Below are 20,185 nucleotides of genomic sequence, written 5' to 3'. Positions count from 1 at the left end.
AAATAACAATGGAAAAATAGCAGCGGAAACTAGATGATAGAACTTTGTATCGTATTAAGAAAGACATTCAGTGTAAGCCGAGTTGCATAGATCCTGGCATGCTGAAGATATGTTTAGTGTGAAGTATACAGTTTTTTGAAAGGTTCCCGCACAGGATTCTCCGCCGAGGCGGATGTTGGTTTCAGAATAATCCAAATCCCAATTAAACAACCTGATATTTAAATCAGTGTCACAAACTTATATAGGGTTGGAGGTGCTCAGAGATAACATAGACAAAACAGGGAGAAAAAGACTCTTTTTTGGGGACACACTTAAAATGAATGATGTATGCGTCAAAATTATACTGTGAAAAAGATGAGTAGTTGGTAAATTTAAAACTTAGCTTTTATTAGGTTTACTTTCTTAAAATAAGCTGATCTCAAGGCAAGAGATACAGAAAAGGACACAAAAAAACATATAAACACTGGTTAAAAAGCAATCCTCCCGTCGCTTGCGGGGATTTTTTGACCACACCCCTGAATACAGTTACTCAATTGTGAATAAGCTGTCGGAAAATACACATGTATATGTAAATCAACTTCAATTGATAAGGCACAATACTCAGTTACACATAAACGTCTGTTAATGATGTGCTTTAAATTGACACAATAGAAAATCCACCAGTTTACACGAACTAATAATTGCTCACAATTTCAAAAGGGATTCTATTCTCCTGATAGTATGAGACATAAACGTTCGAGCTGGTTTAATTGCATGCTAGAGAATTAAAAGGTTCAAAGAAAAAAAATTCTTGCAAAACTGTTCAGACTATGTAACATAGTTAAGTACTCTTGTATCAAATTTGAAGCGTATATGAGTACCCTGGTAAACTGTAACAATTTTAGGCCTCATTACATATGCAGAAAAAAGAAACAAAGAACGGCTACAATATCTGGTTTCTCACCCTGTTTCTGCTGTCTCATCATCTTATATAAATATATAGTGGATGATCGATGAGAGAACAGGGGAGAGATAATGTATTGCCTGAAATTGGCCCGAGAAAAGATCTTTCTGCTGTTCCTGTGAACAGTGTCTAGTTTGGGCTGTTGCGTGCTAATAGCAGAGCAGCCGTCCACCAAACCTGTACCAGCGAATGAGAGAAGATTAAAGGAGATTAGTAGTTCAGAGAGATGAAAGTATGGAGAGGTAAAGTATACACACAGAATTTATTTTATCAGAAAATAAAGCCAGCGTCCGTTTATGGAATCGCCTAGGCCTGATGAGGTTTCAGATACTCCCGCAGAGAGGTACTGTGGCAGCCGGGCAGCGTGTGGTGGGTATATTCAATTGGTAATCTCAGCCGGCGTATATTCAGGGATCTCCTAGGCTCTGTTTAAATGTCCCAATTTCCTGCAGTAAAATGCAGCAGCAGCCGGGCAGTGTATAGCGGGTATCAGCAGCCGCTGTGGAGCTCTCAGAGGGACCTCAGATTGGCGTGGATGGGGTGCGCACGGTTTAGTGCAGAGTCTTATGTCCTCCCGTCAGCACCAGTCAGGCGGCAGGCGCCGGGTACTCGTAGCGGCTTCTATGTGCTTTAATTAGTCAGAGAGCCGGTATTCAGCTTAGCGCATCAGGGGTGCAGTGTAGATTGCCGGGTGGCACCCGGCAATCTACACTGCACCCCTGATGCGCTAAGCTTACTGATGCGCTAAGCTGGCTGTCTTTTCTGATAAAATAAATTCTGTGTGTATACTTTACCTCTCAATACTTTTATCTCTCTGAACTACTAATCTTCTTTAATCTTCTCTCATTCGCTGGTACAGGTTTGGTGGACAGCTGCTCTGCTATTAGCACGCAACAGCCCAAACTAGACACTGTTCACAGGAACAGCAGAAAGATCTTTTCTCAGGCCAATTTCAGGCAATACATTATCTCTCCCCTGTTCTCTCATCGATCATCCACTATATATTTATGTAAGATGATGAGACAGCAGAAACAGGGTGAGAAACCAGATATTGTAGCCGTTCTTTGTTTCTCTTTTCTGCATATGTAATAAGGCCTAAAATTGTTACAGTTTACCAGGGTACTCATATACGCTTCAAATTTGATACAAGAGTACTTAACTATGTTACATAGTCTGAACAGTTTTGCAAGAATGTTTCTTCTTTGAACTTTTCAATTCTCTAGCATGCAATTAAACCAGCTCGAATGTTTATGTCTCATACTAACAGGAGAATAGAATCCCTTTTGAAATTGTGAGAAATTATTAGTTTGTGTAAACTGGTGGATATTCTATTGTCAATTTAAAGCACATCATTAACAGACGTTTATGTGTAACTGAGTATTGTGCCTTATCAATTGAAGTTGATTTACATATACATGTGTATTTTCCGACAGCTTATTCACAATTGAGTAACTGTATTCAGGGGTGTGGTCAAAAAATCCCAGCAAGTGGCGGGAGGATTGCTTTTTAACCAGTGTTTATATGTTTAGTGTGAATGCAGCAATAGTGTATGATTACATGTATGTGTATATACATTATATCTTTGTGACATGTATTGAATTTTTTCTGCCACACTGTTATAATTCTATTTATAGAATCATGTTTTAGCTATTGTTTTGTAAATGCGCACACTTTCTGAATCTGCAGTTATAATAATTTTACTATCCAACTTATTTTCACTTTTATAAAATGTCTCCCTATATTAACTTATCAGCGCCTGATCCCTAATTGTGCTCTTTATCCACATGAAAAGATCACAGATGAAGCAAAAGAATTCATGGTTGAACAATACCGTAGACTTAGACAGCGGGATGGAAGTGGAGTAACAAAATCTGCATGGAGAATTACAGTCAGACAGCTTGAAAGTATGATAAGGTTATCAGAAAGCATGGCTCGTGTGCACTGCTCAGATGAGGTAAGTAAATTACAAATCCCTGTATATTTGCCTCTTAGAAAAGAAGAAGAAATAGTCTCAGCATGGTATTTCAGGCTAAGGAATATGGGTTCTGCCTATTTTAGTCCTCTATTACCATTATGCATGCAATAAAATTAGAAAGATGTGTATTTATATCAGTAGACCGTAAACTTGATTACCCCGTACAGTTTACACCTTAGCATTTTTAGGATTTTAATTCCCTCCAAAATGTTTCTTAACCTTGAACATGAATGTTTAAAATTAGAACATTCCAAACAAACTAAATCGTACACACGGTCTGATCTATCTGGTGGGAACAAAAACCTGGAAATGTATGGAAGCAAATGACAATCAAAAAATTGTTCCCAAACGCTTGAAAACGGACAGTGATCAGTCAGACAAATTGTTTAAATCATTGTAATATAACAAATTTATCAAAGCAAATATTTTTTTCAGTTTTTCTGCATTTGGGTGGAATTTTTTGATTGTCATATGCTCCCATTCATTTCCAGATTTTTGTTCCCACCAGATAGATCAGACAGAAAAATCTGTACGTGTGTACGCACCTTAAGAAGCATACCATTTCTAACTAGCTGGGATCCAATGTTAGCAGTTGTACAGCACCTGATGTTAGATTTTTATTTTATTTTTAAACTGCATTTAAGATAAACACCCTAGTGTTATGCCAATGGTGTACCAAGTAGCCAAATCTGATTACTTACATTTACTAGTGCTGTGTGTGTAAATCACCCCTCTAGGTAAGGGCCTAATGTTCTTTCAATCTTCGTTTTAGTAGGTTAGGGATAGCTACAGTAGATTTCTTTTTTAACACTGAATGCCTATGATGCATGTACAAATCAAGTGGTTTATACACATGAAACCTGGTTCTGGCATTGCTGTCCACCATTAAGACAGTCTACTGTATGGAACTTACATAGTTTACTCACAAGTAGATGTTAACGGTTTTGTAGGTACAACCAAAGCATGTAAAAGAAGCTTACAGACTGCTGAACAAATCTATTATTCGAGTGGATACACCTGATGTCAGTTTTGATCAAGGTGAAGATGAAAAGACAGTGGAAGGTAATATATCCCTATATCCTTTATATCTCTCACGCATACAAATATCTTTCAGAACGAATTTTGATGCATTTTTCACAATTTTACAGAGCATTTGTTGCGGAAAGTAAGGTGTATAAAATATTAATCTATGATGAAAGGGGGCCGAGCAGTGGGAAAATGGTTGCGCTCTATACTGCATCCAAAGGCCAAGAGTTATCCTGCAGTAGTTGTGCTGCAGGGACGAGTAAGTGGAGCTGAAAAGATGTCTGTCTGGTGAGAGCACTGGACTGTGGCATCCATGTTGGCTCCACTTATGGGATAAATAACTAATTTTACAGTAGATGCCTATTTCACTGTAGATGCCTATACTGTATATCAGTGCCTGCTCCTTGTAGCTGATAAAATAAAAAGCAGTTGTACATAGTAGTAGAAGTATGGCATTGGACAGCACTGGGCATGGCAGGGTAGAATAGTGGCCTGCCTCACCTCCCATTCTCTTATAGCCACCTGGTTTTCCAGCAAGGCCATTAAATAATGTAGAGTTTCCTCTTATCCCCAGTGCAGCAGCACAGAGTTCAGATCTTGCAATTATATTTATATTTACAATGAACTGATATCAGTCTAAAGCAGCACAAATATAATAGGTTAGAGAGAAAAGAGTGGAAGAAGGACATGGAGTGGGAGAGAGAGAGAGTGAACATGGGTGAAGAAGAGGAAGACATAAATGGGGAACACTGGTAAAGAGATGCAAGGAATAGGGAGAGCTAGATAAGGCACAAGGGGGCAGATGTATGACTGGGCGTTATGGGGGAGAAGGGGTATCAGCGCACGTTATGTGCACTGATACCGCTTCTCCCCCATGTATGAAGGAGCCGAGATGCGGTAAAGGCCCTGTCCATATCGGCGCTGCTATCTAAATGATAGCAGGCCGAATGTACGAACGGTCAGCATCGCTGACCGTTCCGCCCGCTGCTGGTTTTGGCTTTGCCAGCATCAGGCTGGCAAAGCCTTATCTAAACAGCACGGACAGCGCTGTCCCTGCTGTTAGGTCTGGGCTGCGCTGGGGATCTCGCGTGAGTAGCGAGATCCCGCGCATGCCCAGTGCAGCCGGCCGGGGGACAAGAGACAGCGCATCAGTGTAAACTGATGCGCTATCTCCAGGAGGGTACATCGCTGGGGGGCGAGTTAGCGCTCCCCCGCTTCGGCAGAAGAGATGTTAATACATCTTGTAGATGTCTCTTCCTGCTTCGCCTCGTTAATGAGGCGAAGCAGGAAGTATTATAGTGGCGCGATAAGCGCTGCTATAATACATCTGCCCCAAGAGGAGAGACAGATGGAGAAGAGTGGTACACATGGAAGAGGGGGGGTAAAGAGAAAGGGGTCTGGCAGCACTGGCCACGAAAGGTAGCAATCCACTGCACATGATCACTACACTCAGGGGTAGATTTACGATTGTGCGCCGAGGGGTTTTTGCGCTATCCACCTGCGCTAAAGCAGGGGATAGCGCTTCCCCTCATTTATCAAACCTGCTTGACAGGTAAAATATCGGCGGCGGTGCGGGGCCGGAGAGATAGCGCATGTACTTTTTTCAGTACAGGGCACTTATTGCTTACCTCATTTATCAAAGTTCTTTATGCGCCTCTGAGGCGCTGTCCTTATCGCCAGAAATGTCTGGCGCTGCAGGTCTCTCCTGCCGCTTGCTGGTGTTCGGCGTTTGCAAATTCAAACTGCGCATGATCCGGGTACACAACATCCCCGGCGAACATTACCTGGCGCATGCGCAGTATTAAACTGAAGACGCCGGAGACCAACAAGCGGCACCGAACATGAAAAACTGCGCATGCGCCGGGTACGTATTGCAAGAAAAAGTATCCGGCGCATGCGCAGATAACAGGCGGACGCCAGCGCAGGAAACGTTATGGGAGGCAGCGTATCCCCGGCAGCAGGGGATAACGCACTCCCATAACGAAGCACACTCTAATGATACATTTGGGCGAATTGCAGGGGAGCTTCACCATGATAAAGTGGTGAAGCGAACCTGCGCCCATAAGGAACGTTAGGGAACAATTGATAAATCTACCCCTCAGAAGACAGAGGGGTAGATTTATCAATTGTTCCCGAACGTTCCTTATGGGCGCAGGTTCGCTTCACCACTTTATCGTGGTGAAGCTCCCCTGCAATTCGCCCAAATTTATCATTAGAGTGTGCTTCGTTATGGGAGTGCGTTATCCCCTGCTGCCGGGGATATGCTGCCGTCCGCCTGTTATCTGCGCATGCGCAGGATACTTTTTTCTTGCAATACGTAACCGGCGCATGCGCACTTTTTCATGTTAGGTGCCGCTCGTTGGTCTCCGGCGTCTTCAGTTTAATACTGCGCATGCGCTGGGTAATGTTCGCCAGGGATGTTGTGTACCCGGCGCATGCGCAGTTTGAATTTGCAAACGCCGAACACCAGCAAGCGGCAGGAGAAACCTGCAGCGCCAGACATTTCTGGCGATAAGGACAGCGCCTCAGAGGCGCATAAAGAACTTTGATAAATGAGGTGAGGTAAGCAATAAGTGCCCTGTACTGAAAAAAGTACATGCGCTATCTCTCCGGCCCCGCACCGCCGCCGATATTTTACCTGTCAAGCAGGTTTGATAAATGAGGGGAAGCGCTATCCCCTGCTTTAGAGCAGGGGGATAGCGCAAAAAACCCTCTGCGCACAATCGTAAATCTACCCCACAGTGAGAAAAGAATAGAGAAGAAGGAAAACCATTAAATCCATTACAAAGGTGCAAAACCTGAAATAAACCCCATGGTAGACTGGAGGAATAGGGTGAGAAATGGTAAGTTTGAGGAAGCACAGAAAAAACCTTCAAAAGTGCTAGCAACCTGGCAAATAGTCAAAAATATTTGATCACATATAAAGTGTTTAAAGATTTGTTTCTCTATTCTGGTTACAGTTGATAAACCATATCAATAGAAAGTAACTAACTGGTTACTAACCTGTTTAATTAAAGATATTATTTGCATGTACATATAATTAAGTACATAGGAGTAAAATATGCTGTACATCTATTTAAAACCGAGTAAAGGGACTCTGCATATTCCAGATAATCACTATCCACCCATCCCCTCCTGGCAATAAATCTGCCCCTTTACTACTTCATCCCAGTGGTCTGCCATTCTCACTGGCTAGGGGGTGTGTCCCATTGCTCTATAGCAGTGGGAGCAGTTAGAAATGACCAATTATTATTGGAAAGATAAAGAAATATTAAAAGAACCTGGACCTTCAGTAGAGTCCATTTACAAATATGGACATTGTGGTTGAGACTTTTTTATTTTTTCTTCTTAATTTCTTTGGATAGAGAAAACAATTATTATTATTTTTTTTAGCTTATGAACATGAAATTAGTTTGGAATAAGGAGGTTTAAAGAGGTTAACCATTGCTGTATTTTCTGCTTTAGAGAATGAAAATCCTGATGATGGTAACAAAGAAGCTGCCATGGAAACAAATGAAGATGGAGAGACCAAGGAAAAATCTGTATCTAGTGCTACATTGAAAATGTCTTTTGCAGAGTATAAGCAAATCTCCAACTTACTTGTGTTCTACATGCTAAAAATGGAAGATTGTAAGTTTTTTTTTATTATTATTATTGCACTAGACCTATGTTTTTCAATCGTATGTAATGTTAATGATCCTCTTCCTGTTGTGAAAATGTATATTTGGTGTAATGCCCCATACACACGTGGAGAGTTGTGCTTTGTGCTGAGGAACACTGAATAGCTCAGAACACTCGGCACACAGTGCTGCACCAGCGATGTGTGCTGAGTGATCGGTCACTGCCAGTGTTCTCAATATTGGCAATGACTAGATATTTCAAGCATGCTTGAAATATCTAGCCAGGCAAAAGCGCCATGCATCGCTATGGGGCACACACACACAGCAATTTGTGCGTCATTTGTAAGCGCTCTAGTCAGATTGCTTAGAAATGGGGCTTAAATCGCCCCATGTGTATGCCCCATAACTGCTAGGTAGATGCCCTCACTCAATCCACTGTTAACTACAATCTTATTGTCACTAAGCCTTTCATCGTGGCAATGAACTTAGTATGATGGCACCCAGTAGACTGCTCAGAGCATGCTGATTAAAGGATGATTGTGGTCACTAACATGTATCATTAAGCACCCACACCTTGGTGAATAGCTGTAATGTTCCTCCTATCAGTTCTGAAAGCATATATGTACAGTAGGTATAATGGGATCCTGCCACAGCTGAACATTTCCAGTACACCAAGACAACAGGAGGTAATTAAGTCAAGTCATCACACTGGATCTGGGGTCTGCATTTCAGCGCTAACAGAGCTTTGGGGTGGTGCGCATTGTAAAGCCAACAGGTTTGGGCATTTTTTTTTTAGATTCTTTCTGTAGTGTACAGAGACACTTGAAAGATTGTAAACCCTTCAACATTTCTGTTGAAATTTGTGGTTATAAACTACCTTATATTTTCACACAAGTCCTAAGTAGACAGAGAACCAAATGAAACAAAAAAAAAATGAATGTGCTCATTTTGTTAAAGAAAATCATCCCATATCACATCTGTGAGTAGCAAAAGTATCTGAACCTTTAGGCTTAGCAGATATATTGTATGTGATATTTCAGTTGGGTATTTATAATCTATGGAATGACAGTCAGGTGTCTGTGGACAACTTGTCTTTTTTTGAAAGAACAGGGATCTTTCAAAGTCTGTTACAAACAGCTGTTTGTTAATGACATTATACACTTTCTCAAAGAAGAGTTGTTGATGCACACATCAAGAAGAAGAGTTGTTGATGCACACATGCTTGCAAGGGTTACAAAACCCTCCATGAGTATGAATTAAGCCAGAAAATTTTGAAGGACAATTTCAGGATGGGTCTGAGCTGCATCTCAAGAGAATGTTATGCAGCAAGACAAACACCAAAAACACAAGTCCTTAGACCAAAGAATGGTTAAAGAAGAATAAATATAACATTTTCAAATGACCAAGTCAAAGTCCTGACCTTATTACAATCTAAATGTTGTGGAAGAACCTGAAGTGGGCAGTTCATGGGAGGAAACCCACCAATACAACATAGCTGAAGCAGTTTTGTAGAGAGGATTGAGGTAAAATACCTTCAAGCCAATATTCAGGATTAATAAACAATTGCCAAAAATGTTTAGATGCAGTTATTGCTGCACAAGGGGTCATACCAGGTACTGAAAGCCAAGGTTCACATACCCTTTCCACTTACACATATGTGATATTGGATCATTTTTCAATGAGCATGTCTAAACTGTCTACATTTTTTATTTGGTTCTATGTATCTACTTTTTGGACTTGTACGAAAATGTAAGGTAGTTTTAGGCCAAATTTCAGCAGAAATATAGGAAATTGTAAAGTGTTCACAAACTTGCATGCTCCACTATTTAAATCCTATAGGACTGGCAGGAACAAAGTTGGTCAGAATAGCGTGTATACAGTATATAACCATTATTAACCAAAGCATGCCTGCACGAATTTCGTGACAACTATTTTTTTCCATTTCAGCATGGTAATAATGTGGGCAACATGCTAGTATTTACCATATCTACCTCTCAAGCCCAAAAGGTTGTATTTATACCCTGCAAAATCTCATGTTTCAAATGTAATGTTCCGCGTTTCAAACAAAAACTGTTCAAAGAATCAGACTTGCCTTACTAACCAAAACAGTAATACCCCATTCTCACTGCTAGGCAAATTCCCGGGTCTAGCATGTCAACCCGGTAATTTGCCTTTTAACAGCTTTTTTTTTCCAGTGTGAACGGGTCAACCGATGTCAAAATTTCTCCAACCCTGCTTTTTACCTGGGTTTGAGGCCCGGGTATGTAGATATGGGTTGACCCATTCACAGGGCTGCCATCACAAATTTTGGGGCCCGGGACAGACAACATAGGCAGCCCCCCTTCTACCAGAATAAAAATAGACCCCCACAGAATAGATGAAACAATAAACTAATAAAATGATATTGGCCGCAGGTATAAATTAGGCATATACACTAATAGATGGCAGTAAACAATTTATAGCCAAAATCGAGCTCATGTTCAACTGACGAGGGAGGGGGGTAATTAACAGTGCGCGGGGAAGCACAGGGCAGAGAAGGCAGGGCTAGGGGGCACAGGGCAGGAAAGACTGGACTAGGGGGGGCACAAGGCAGTGAAGGATGGACTAGGGAGGCATAGGCCAGATAAGGCAGAGCTAGAGGGGCGCATTTCAGGAAAGCTTGGACTAAGGAGGCAGAGGGTAGGGAAGGCAGGGCTAGAGGCACAGGGTAGGGAAGGCTGGACTAAGGAGCTTAGGTATAGGGCAAAGACTGTACTAGGGGGTACAGAGCAGGGAAGGCTATGCATATATACCTATTCCTCTTGTTGGCATGGGGGCTCCTCCTGCAGTAAACATAACACGTGACAAAGTTCTTCTCAGTAATGCATTGCAGGTGGTGGGGTCACTCAAACAGTTACAGCAGAGAGGAGGGGGGCTAGAGACAGCTTAGATTGGCTGGGAGTGCTCTCTTCATCTTCTCCCTCTGCAATCTGCTGCGGTCCTGCTTCTCTCCCCGGCGGTGTCTCACTGTGCTGGGGTAGGGAATAATATGCTCCAGCCTCCAGCCCACACAGCAGCACAGTAGTAGGGAGCCATATCATCACCATCAGTGTGCCTACCCCTGACCTGGGACCCGACAATACACAGTAGGTAACTCTGACCAAAGTCAAGCAGCTGCTGATCCTGCAGCCTCTGTTCTGGACTTGGTGCTGCTTGATTAGAAAGGAATAAATGAACAGCAGCTGCTCTGATGGCGGGTGGGGAATGGCTGTGCTGCACACCCTGTACCTTGAGGAAACTGACTCTTTTCCCTTCGTGACCCTCTCAGGCAGAAGCTGCTGCAGAACATATGTACTCCGGTCCCAGGCCAATCACTGGCAAGCAAGCAGCTTACCTCGGGGCATAGAGAGAAGCTGGGGGTGGGGAATAGTAGCAGCCTTCCGTGACTCCTCCTATGTAAACAGTGTGTTTGCCCACAGAGTTGCTTACTGCTGTAGCACTCTATGGGGCCCTCTCTGAGCCTGGGGCCCGGGACTGTAGTACCTACCAGTGGCGTAACTTTAGCTCCGCAGCCCCCGCGGTGGTGGGGAGGCGCAGAGAACGTTTGGGTGCCGGGGGTCTGCGGGGCTATAGTTACCCGCTGCTGTCTGCCGGTACCTGCCTGCCGTGCCGTCAGTCCCGTCTCCACCAGCGCTGGCTCCTGCTTCTATAATGAAAAATAACACTTAGAAAATGGCTGCCCCCATACTGCAGACAGTTTTCTGTCTGCAGTATGGGGCAGCCATTTTCTAAGAGTCACTTTTCATAGCAGCAGGAGCCAGCGCTGGGAGAGACGGGACTGTGACCGCAGATAGCCTTGATAGGCTTGATAGCCTCAATGTGTCGACACTTTTGTGTCGATGATGCTTGCTGTTTTAAGATTGTAACGGTTGGTATACAGGCTGCCAATGAGTGTTACTTGAGATAACGAAACAAATATGAACTAGAGTGGTGTATCCACCTAATTTATTAATAATTTATGCAAGGGCATATGTGAAGCCTTGGCTTCACCATAGAAGCCAAGGCTTCACATCATATGCCCTTGCATAAATTATTAATAAATTAGGTGGATACACCACTCTAGTTCATATTTGTTTCGTTATCTCAAGTAACACTCATTGGCAGCCTGTATACCAACCGTTACAATCTTAAAACAGCAAGCCTCATCGCCACAAAAGTGTCGCCACATTGAGGCTATCAAGCCAAATGGCAACAGGTATGAGGAGTCTGTAAATACAATCATCTTATTAAAGTGCCAGCAGCTTATCAATACAGCTTAGACAGCAGTAACCAATGTAACAAGAGGAAATTGTCCCACATTTGCAATGGATACTGTTTATTAAAGACGCAACACAATACAAATGTATCATTAAAGAGACTCATTAAAGACACACAAGCAAGTCCCCACATGTGCTGTTTTTAAACACACACTATTTCTCACTTTGTCTGTCTATTTTTGTGTTAATTTTATATTTCGCAGTTTTTAGAATAAATCAATTAAAAGTAAATTTTTATTGGCTTGAATTAATTTCTTATGGTGCACCACACCAAGACACACTTTCTCTTTCCTTGTATTCTACCCACAGTACCCCCTGATGGCGGCCCTTCCCGTTCACACTGCAAAAAAACTTGTGTTAAAAGGTTATTACCGGGTAGAACTGCTTAACCCGAGAATTTGCCTTGGTAGTGAGAACGGGATCCGTCGCTGCAGTCCCCAAAAGCCGGGTATTTCACACGGGCAGTGTGAACATGGCATAAGTTTTGTGATCTCTGCATACTGTATAGATCTTCTAATTATACATTAACACACTTGTGTCTTAAATCTGTTGTGGCTTTGAAAAGTACTGAAGTTTGAACCAGTGCTTAGGAGTTAAAAATCTGTTTTAAAAGAGTCAAAAGTCCTCTGAGAACTGTAACCTATTTAACTTTAATTGCTCTTGATTTCTTTTCTATTATGCAATTCTTTTTTTAAGCTGAGGAAGACAACAGACAAACAAGAAGTGACCTGGTTAATTGGTATCTTAAAGAAATTGAAAGTGACATTGAGACCGAAACTGAATTAATCCTGAGAAAAAGTTTAATTGAAAAAGTTATTCACAGACTAATACATTATGTAAGTATAAGCTATTTTCTATCCCAAAACATACTTTCAATTTCCCAAAAAGGCACAAGTTTATTTTTGCACCAATGTTGACACATTGGTGCCCAATTAGTGTACGGCTTAGTTTACCATGATTTGGGCCCTGTGCCTCGCTCCACTACCACTGAGTTCAGCACACTTTACCATCCATGTGGACTGATAAGGGAATGGTAACATACAGTATGCATAAATTGCAAAAAAAAAAGTTAACGTGTCAACCATATGTATGTCAACCTAACCCATCAGCCATCTGAACACCCTGAAACTGGACCCACTTCTTATTGTCTCTGTTGGACCACTAACTCACTCTCTCCTGTTTTTGTGGCCTCTGCGGAACCCATGTCTGAGACATCCCTCGTGGGGACAACCTTTTTCTTACAACTTACAACCTTCTTACAACCCCCCCCCCCCCCACACACACACATATATACATATACACCAGGAGACAAACTTCTGGAGAGCGCCCCTTGTGCAGCCAAAGGTGGGATGGGGACAGAGGAAACTGGGCGGCATACAGTGCTACCTCTCCTTGGTGGCCGTTGCAGGATGAGCCCCCCGTGCAGCTGCTAGGAGGGTCAGAGCGAGCAGGGGGAAACACCCCAGTTGCAGCAACTGCTTCACCCCTTTAAAAATAAAAAATATTCTTGCTGTAACACCCATTTTGCATTGCACATACATACTCACACATTATGGTCTGGAAACATGGTTCTCTAGGACATGCCTAATTTTTGGTGCTGGGTAGTTTGGACATATAACCACTCTTGCCTCCCAGATGTCTGACTCTTAGGGACCTAATTTTAGGTCCCCACTGTGTCTGATGCCTCACTATTGTTGGTGTTTTGTCCAGTCTGTGTCCCCTACCATTGTTTTTCTTTGCTGGGCCTGAACCCCCACCTGTCTGGGCCAGACCTGACATAGACTGTTTGGCCTGTACCTGGTACTTTGCCTGGCCTGAGAACACATGTTTTGTCTGGGTTGGAATTGGATTGGGCTGTACTTGAGACCCTTCCTTCTGCCTGGGTTGAACCCCTGTCTGCATAGGCATGTTTGTCTATCTTGAGGTCTCCTATCTAGTTCTGTTGATGTGGACCTTACCTCTGCTTCATTGGGTTCTCCTCCGCAATGCTATCTGTATCTCCTCCGCAATGCTATCTGTTTGGTTCCACCATGTTGGTCTGGCCCTCCCTTCTTTCTGTCTTTTTTTTTATGGATCATAACTTTCCATCTATCCAAGCGGAACCTACTGTGTGTGTCTGGGATGCACCTAGACACCTCAACCCCCATTGTCTGGGCTGATAATGAACTCTTTGTTTGTGGCTCACCTGGCCCCTACTTTTTGATGGTCTTTCCTGGACCTGGGAATATTCATTTTTGTCTGTTTGCTAACCTAATACCTGTTTTCTATATGTGGTCCAGACCTGGAAACCCCCCTCCAGTTGCTTGTTGTGCTGGACCTGGGATACAATTAGTATGTCTGGGCTAGACCAGAATGGGCGGGGCGGGGCTGGACCAGGACCTCCAAATTTTTCTCTATCTGGGCTGGACCTGTACTTTGCCTGTCTGGACCATGTGTCATAGAAATCAAACTAAATCTGGAAAGCCGTATACAGTACTCTTGCATTTGCAACTTCTAGAGGCTGTATCTTTCGGTACTTGTGTATTATCTGGGCGCCCGATTTTTATTGATCGCACGTTAAAAGATCGCGTCGCATCGCATACAATCATATCTCATGCGATGCGACGCAATTGGACCCGATTTTTGATCGCATAGACACCCAGATGCCTGATCCTATATTAAATGCCCCCCCAGACCCGATTTTTGATTGTACACCCACCCTGGTGGGTGATTTACTATGTTAAATGGCCCCCCATTGTTAACGCCACCCCACTATCCACGCCAACCCGAAGCGTGGCGAGCACAGCGGTACGCGACCTCCGACCTTTTCATACCCCCACTATCCACGTCGGCGTGGAGTTGATTTTATATAGTGTGGCGAGCGGACGCGGAATACATGTGAAGTAATACGCGTCCCCTCGCTGCGCTCGCCACACTATATAAAATCAACTCCACGCCGACGTGGATAGTGAGGGTATGAAAAAGCTTGCCACGCTTCGGGTTGGCGTTGATACTGGGGTGGCGTTAACAATGGGGGGGGGGGCATTTCACATAGTAATCACCCATCAGGGTGGGTGTACAATTAAAAATCGGGTCTGGGGGTGCATTTAACATTGTAATCAGGCATCCGGGTGCCTGTACAATGTTATATCTGGTATAATCGCATCGCATGCCACTAGTTAAAGCATGGGTCTTCAACCTATGGCCCTCCCAGATGTTGTGAAACTACATGTTCCAACATGCATTGCCACATTTTTTCCTATGAGAGCATGCCAAAACTGTCGGCGCATGCTGGAACATGTAGTTCTACAACATCTGGAGGGCCACAGGTTGAACACATGTGCGTTAAAGCATGTGATGCGATATTAAAATTGTACACTCCTCCCGGGAAAGGCTCAAAATCGGGTCCCATCGCATGCCTTAACTAGTGGCATGCAATGCGATATATCGGGCGCACAGATAATACACAAGTACCCTATCTTTCTTACAATGTTGTCCTGGGTGTAAAACAACTTGTTATCCTCCTGTGTTGGCCAATTCCACTGTTTGTCTACTGTGCTGAATCATTACTGAAACTCCAACTTCAGGCCCAATAGCCTACGTTGCCTCCCAAGGATACTGCTGTCCATTTTAAGTTACCAACAATCTGTTTCCTTTTTTATTTTTTTTATTTTCAGTGACTTGGAACTCAAATTAATTATTGGATGAAACAGCATTTTGATACACCTTTGCTTCTTTACTTGGTGTGTATTTAATTCCATGTACATAACTTAGATATTCCTGGAATACAGTACATACTGCTTTTTTCCAGACCTCCCCATTACATGGAATGTCTTTCCCCATGAATGACTTTTCAAGTTCTGCAAAATCATAAGCAGGTTGCACAGTAGGGGACATTGGCCTTTTTGCTCATTGTCACAATTGAATTGGCTCTTACTCTTATGCACTCAACATCCTTGCCAAATGAGGTGGCAAAATACTTCCATGGAAACACCTTTTCAGAAATAAAACCATATATATTTTCTTAAACTCCTTCTTAAAATCACTTATTTGAAGATCTTATTTTCTTTAGAACTTAGATGAATGTGGTCATGCCGAGCTTTTAATTTTTTTAAAAGTGGTCTGTAAATAAATTGTTATATGGAAACTTAATTGCTTAGTAGCAATGCCTTAGGGGGGTATGCAATCTGGGATCACGGCTGTCGATCCCCGCCAACAGCCGTGATCCTGGCCCGTTTGCGGTCAGATCGACCGCATAACGACAGACTGGATTCAATGTTCCGCTTGGGGCAAAGGGGGCGTGGCCACAAAAACGGCCATGAATTGTCGATCTGCGGCCAGGATTGCGACAATCCACTGCCGTTATCGGCAGAACGGGCACAACAGCTTCTGAAGTCGGGCCCGTTCTGCCGTGATCCCGCATCAATGATGTCGTTAATGACAGCATTGAATAGGGAGCCGCCACTATTTCCCACGTCGGAAATAGCGGCGGCACATTGCATCCCCCTTACTCTTATAACTTAAGACCTACTATAATCTTGGTATTTTGGAGAAGTATGTTTAAATTTGTCTAGTTGTCCCATGCGTCACCAGGAGAATTACCGATTTGCTGCCTCTCTAAATCACTTGACAATCTTCCCTTTTTTCAGAAATGCTCATTGCATTGCATAGATTTTATTATGTATATTAACTGATTTTCTTAAGACTTAATTCCGGTTTGTAAAAATTAAGTTTTATTAAAGAGACCAAACAATGCTAACATTAACACTATCCCCGACTTCAGAAAATGTTGTATGAATCTGGGTACACACTGTGAGGATACTAGATTAATATTGAGCTTCTTTTACCTTGCCAGCTTACAGGTATGCTTTTGATGTCCCAATATCCCTAGTGCATTCAAAAGGCAAACCGAAGGTTTCCAATGCACAAACAGGGCTTAGTGTTCAACTCGACTAATGGTAAACCCTTACTAATCCAACTTACCTTAAGGCAGTGGTTCCCAAACGGTGTGCCTAAGCGTGCCTAGAGCTGGGGGTCAATGACCAAAACAAATTAATTATGCTCAAAGTGATGGGCAAATCCAGTTCTGGTGGCTGCCAAACATAAAATGTGGACAATTAGAACCACAGCCATGACCCCACCACATAACTGAACCTGAGGGGGACAGTTCAGCACAATTTACCTTATTTTTGTATTTATCCATAAACTTTTTTGACTAGGGGTGCCATGAACAAATGTTGATATTCCAGGGTGCCCTGGTCAAGAAAATTTGGGAACCTCTGCCTTAAGGCACTGTAGACACTAACTTCCCACAGTTGGCTAGTATCAAAGTCCATGGAGGCTTTATAGTTCGGTCTTCCACTGGATCATTGGAAAACAGAAGTTGGAAACCCCAGCCAGTACTGTCCTAAACTGATATCATATGGCATAGCCCTAATCTGGTCACAACAAATTTGTGGAATTGGGGGGGGGTAGGGTGATATAAATATATATATAATATATTTTTCTGATTTACAACAATCAATTGTATAACAAGAGATTGGATAATGAGGGGGCAGCTGAAATGCAAAAATGGTACTTATGTAGTATCTGGGCGTCCGATTTAGAAATCGCATCGCATCGCATGCGACCAAATCGTATGCGATGCGATGGTCAAGATTTTTCCATAGGATTCAATGTTAAAATGGTCTGAGTCCATTTTAACATAGAATTCAATGGGAAAAAGGGGTCCTTTTCCTTTCCCCACTATCCAAGTGGTCATGGAGTTGGATATAAACCTGTGGCGAGCGTAGCGAGCCACCGAGCCCGAAGCGTGGCGAGCGGACACAGAATACTTTTTAAGAAATATGCGTCCCCTCGCGGGGCTCGCCGCGCTTCGGGCTCGGTGGCTCGCTGCGCTCGCCACGCTATATAAAATCAACTCTATGCCCACTTGGATAGTGGGGAAATGACCAGTACCTTCTTAACATTGAATCCTATGCAAAATCGCATCGCATCGCATGCGACCAAATCGTATGCGATGCGATGGTCAAGATTTTTCCATAGGATTCAATGTTAAAATGGTCTGAGTCCATTTTAACATAGAATTCAATGGGAAAAAGGGGTCCTTTTCCTTTCCCCACTATCCAAGTGGGCATGGAGTTGGATATAAACCTGTGGCGAGCGTAGCGAGCCACCGAGCCCGAAGCGTGGCGAGCGTAGCGAGCCCCGCGAGGGGACACAGAATACTTTTTAAGAAATATGCGTCCCCTCGCGGGGCTCACTTCGCTCGCCGCGCTTCGGGCTCGGTGGCTCGCTGCGCTCGCCACGCTATATAAAATCATCTCTATGCCCACTTGGATAGTGGGGAAATGAACAGGACCTTCTTACATTGAATCCTATGCAAAATCGCATCGCATCTGATTGTATGCCTTAAGGTAAGGCATACAATCACAAAATCGGCAGCCCAGATACTACATAAGTACCGCAAAAATAGATCAGTGGGAGGATGTTACATTTAGAATTTAACACCCAAGGCAACCAGCAACACATGTTAACAATAGTAAGCAAAATGATTTGTGCAGAAATTAAAATTAGTTGAATGCAAAAGTAAGTATCGGTAATGAGAAAAAATGAGTGGCCAAGCAATGGACTGACCGTAGGAGGAAATCCATTTACAGTAGTTGTTAAAGGAGAGTACTAAGCAAGATCTAGGACACAAACTAAAGTTTGGCCCAGGCAGAATCTGGGTCACTTAAGAGGAGGAGTTCTGTTTAACTGCAATCAATGCAGAATCATGAAATCGGACTGCAGTACATCTGACACTAGCATTTGGACACTAACAGGCAAGACTGCTGCTGAAAGCTGCAACTTTCATATGCAGGCACCAATTAAAAGCTAGCCTCAAACCAGTATAATTAAAGAGCACATAAGATCTGATCACAAGCATCTGAGATGCATAGGAAATCATAACCGAATGCCAGCAGTGTGAAGCCGCTGCACACAGTCTGAACACTGCAAAACCTGCAGGGTTTATTATGACAGCGGGATCCTGGCCGGCAGGGGGCACAACAAGGTCCCTTGCGTCATGGACCCCCATAAGGGAGAATAGACCCAGGGGTGGAGTGTGCCTTGTGACACCACACGTTTCACTCAATACAAAACAGAGCAATGATGAGTGTGTACATCATGGAAAAAAGATTTTCAACTAAGTATTACTAGTCAGCAGATTATGAAATCACAGTAGATCAGTGGAGTCCCAAAGGAAAAATTAAGTGATCTTACTAGCGACTACTTCTAACACATAGCAGGGATGAGTTCCTATCCGAGCACCTGTAAGTGCAGGTCTTGTTTTTTTGTTTTTTTTATTATGCATTCAGTTATTCAATTCCATTATGGCTATACTTCACTTTCTGGGTTTCAATAACTTACAATTTACATGATGTAATTAAGTGCCTACAGAAAGTCTGCACTGAACCTTTATAAAGGGTTTTCTATTTATTGCTACGATTGGTGGAACAAGTGAGTGGTATCATTTGGGAGTATTTGTCCAGCCTAAAATATATATTTTTGTGTGTGTGTATGTGACTGCTCTGAATTCTAGCATTGATCTATTTAGCAGCTACGGTATTACACTATGTTATGTAAAATTAACCCTGTCAATGATTTTTATACAATATAGCAGGTTTTTTTTCCCCTTAAACTTCATCAGTGCAGTCCAGGTTTTAAGGTTATCTGTGCTTGAGCACATGTGACTTTATTATTACTGGAATCCATGCTTGAGTCCAGATGGTTAAATCTAATGAACATACTTAAGACCTGGAATGTACTGTTGGAAATTCAGGAATTCTGCAACATAGCATTAACGTCTTCCAAGACCAAATTCTTACATACTGTATATACTTTCTGTTTTAAAGGATCATATACTGTTAGAACTGAATGATGCGAACCTAAAAGAAATAGATGATTATCAGAAAGACGGTGGAAAATCTTCAGAGGATGGGATTTTAGTTGTCAATCCAAATTATGTTTTAGAAGATTAAAGCCTAAAGGTCTGCAATACAAAAAATAATATATGTATGTTTTTTTATTTTACATTTGTAATATCTGAAATAAAGCAATATTTAAATAGTTTCTTTTCTCATTAGCAGACATGATTGATCGTTCACCATGAAAAAAAAAATATATATCTATCTTAGTAGACCTGCATCCACTACCTTGCCTAAATGGATATTTCATTAAGGTCCGCCCCCACATAGGGCAAGGTATATCTAAACACTAGTGTGTCATATGGCAATGTCTTGGCACGCCCCAGAATAATCTTTATTTCTGTGGTGGGGGTGCTTCCCAATTTCATTTATACACAAAA

General features: G+C 42.6%; 1 protein-coding gene across 2 annotated transcripts in view; it reads left to right on the top strand.

Annotated features, from left to right (window-relative positions):
• Window positions 1–19,950, top strand: part of LOC146080667 (maternal DNA replication licensing factor mcm6) — an 86,877-nt gene extending 66,927 nt beyond the window's left edge. The window contains exons 13-17 of one of the 2 annotated variants that reach the window (XM_083188173.1): window positions 2,736–2,897; window positions 3,869–3,980; window positions 7,410–7,574; window positions 12,556–12,695; window positions 19,734–19,950. In XM_083188173.1, the coding sequence (XP_083044299.1) occupies window positions 2,736–2,897; window positions 3,869–3,980; window positions 7,410–7,574; window positions 12,556–12,695; window positions 19,734–19,859 (705 nt within the window). In that variant the 3' untranslated portion in view covers window positions 19,860–19,950. Of the gene's footprint in view, window positions 1–2,735; window positions 2,898–3,868; window positions 3,981–7,409; window positions 7,575–12,555; window positions 12,696–15,515; window positions 15,597–19,733 lie in introns of those variants that run through there. The other variant, XM_083188174.1, reaches the window with a different exon arrangement.
• The last annotated feature ends 235 nt before the right edge of the window (window positions 19,951–20,185 follow it).

Source organism: Crinia signifera, chromosome 5 (assembly GCF_055691185.1).
Source record: "Crinia signifera chromosome 5, ASM5569118v1, whole genome shotgun sequence".
Taxonomy (NCBI): domain Eukaryota; kingdom Metazoa; phylum Chordata; class Amphibia; order Anura; family Myobatrachidae; genus Crinia; species Crinia signifera.
Note: the sequence above shows the minus strand (reverse complement) of the source record. Positions and strands in the feature narration are given on the sequence as shown.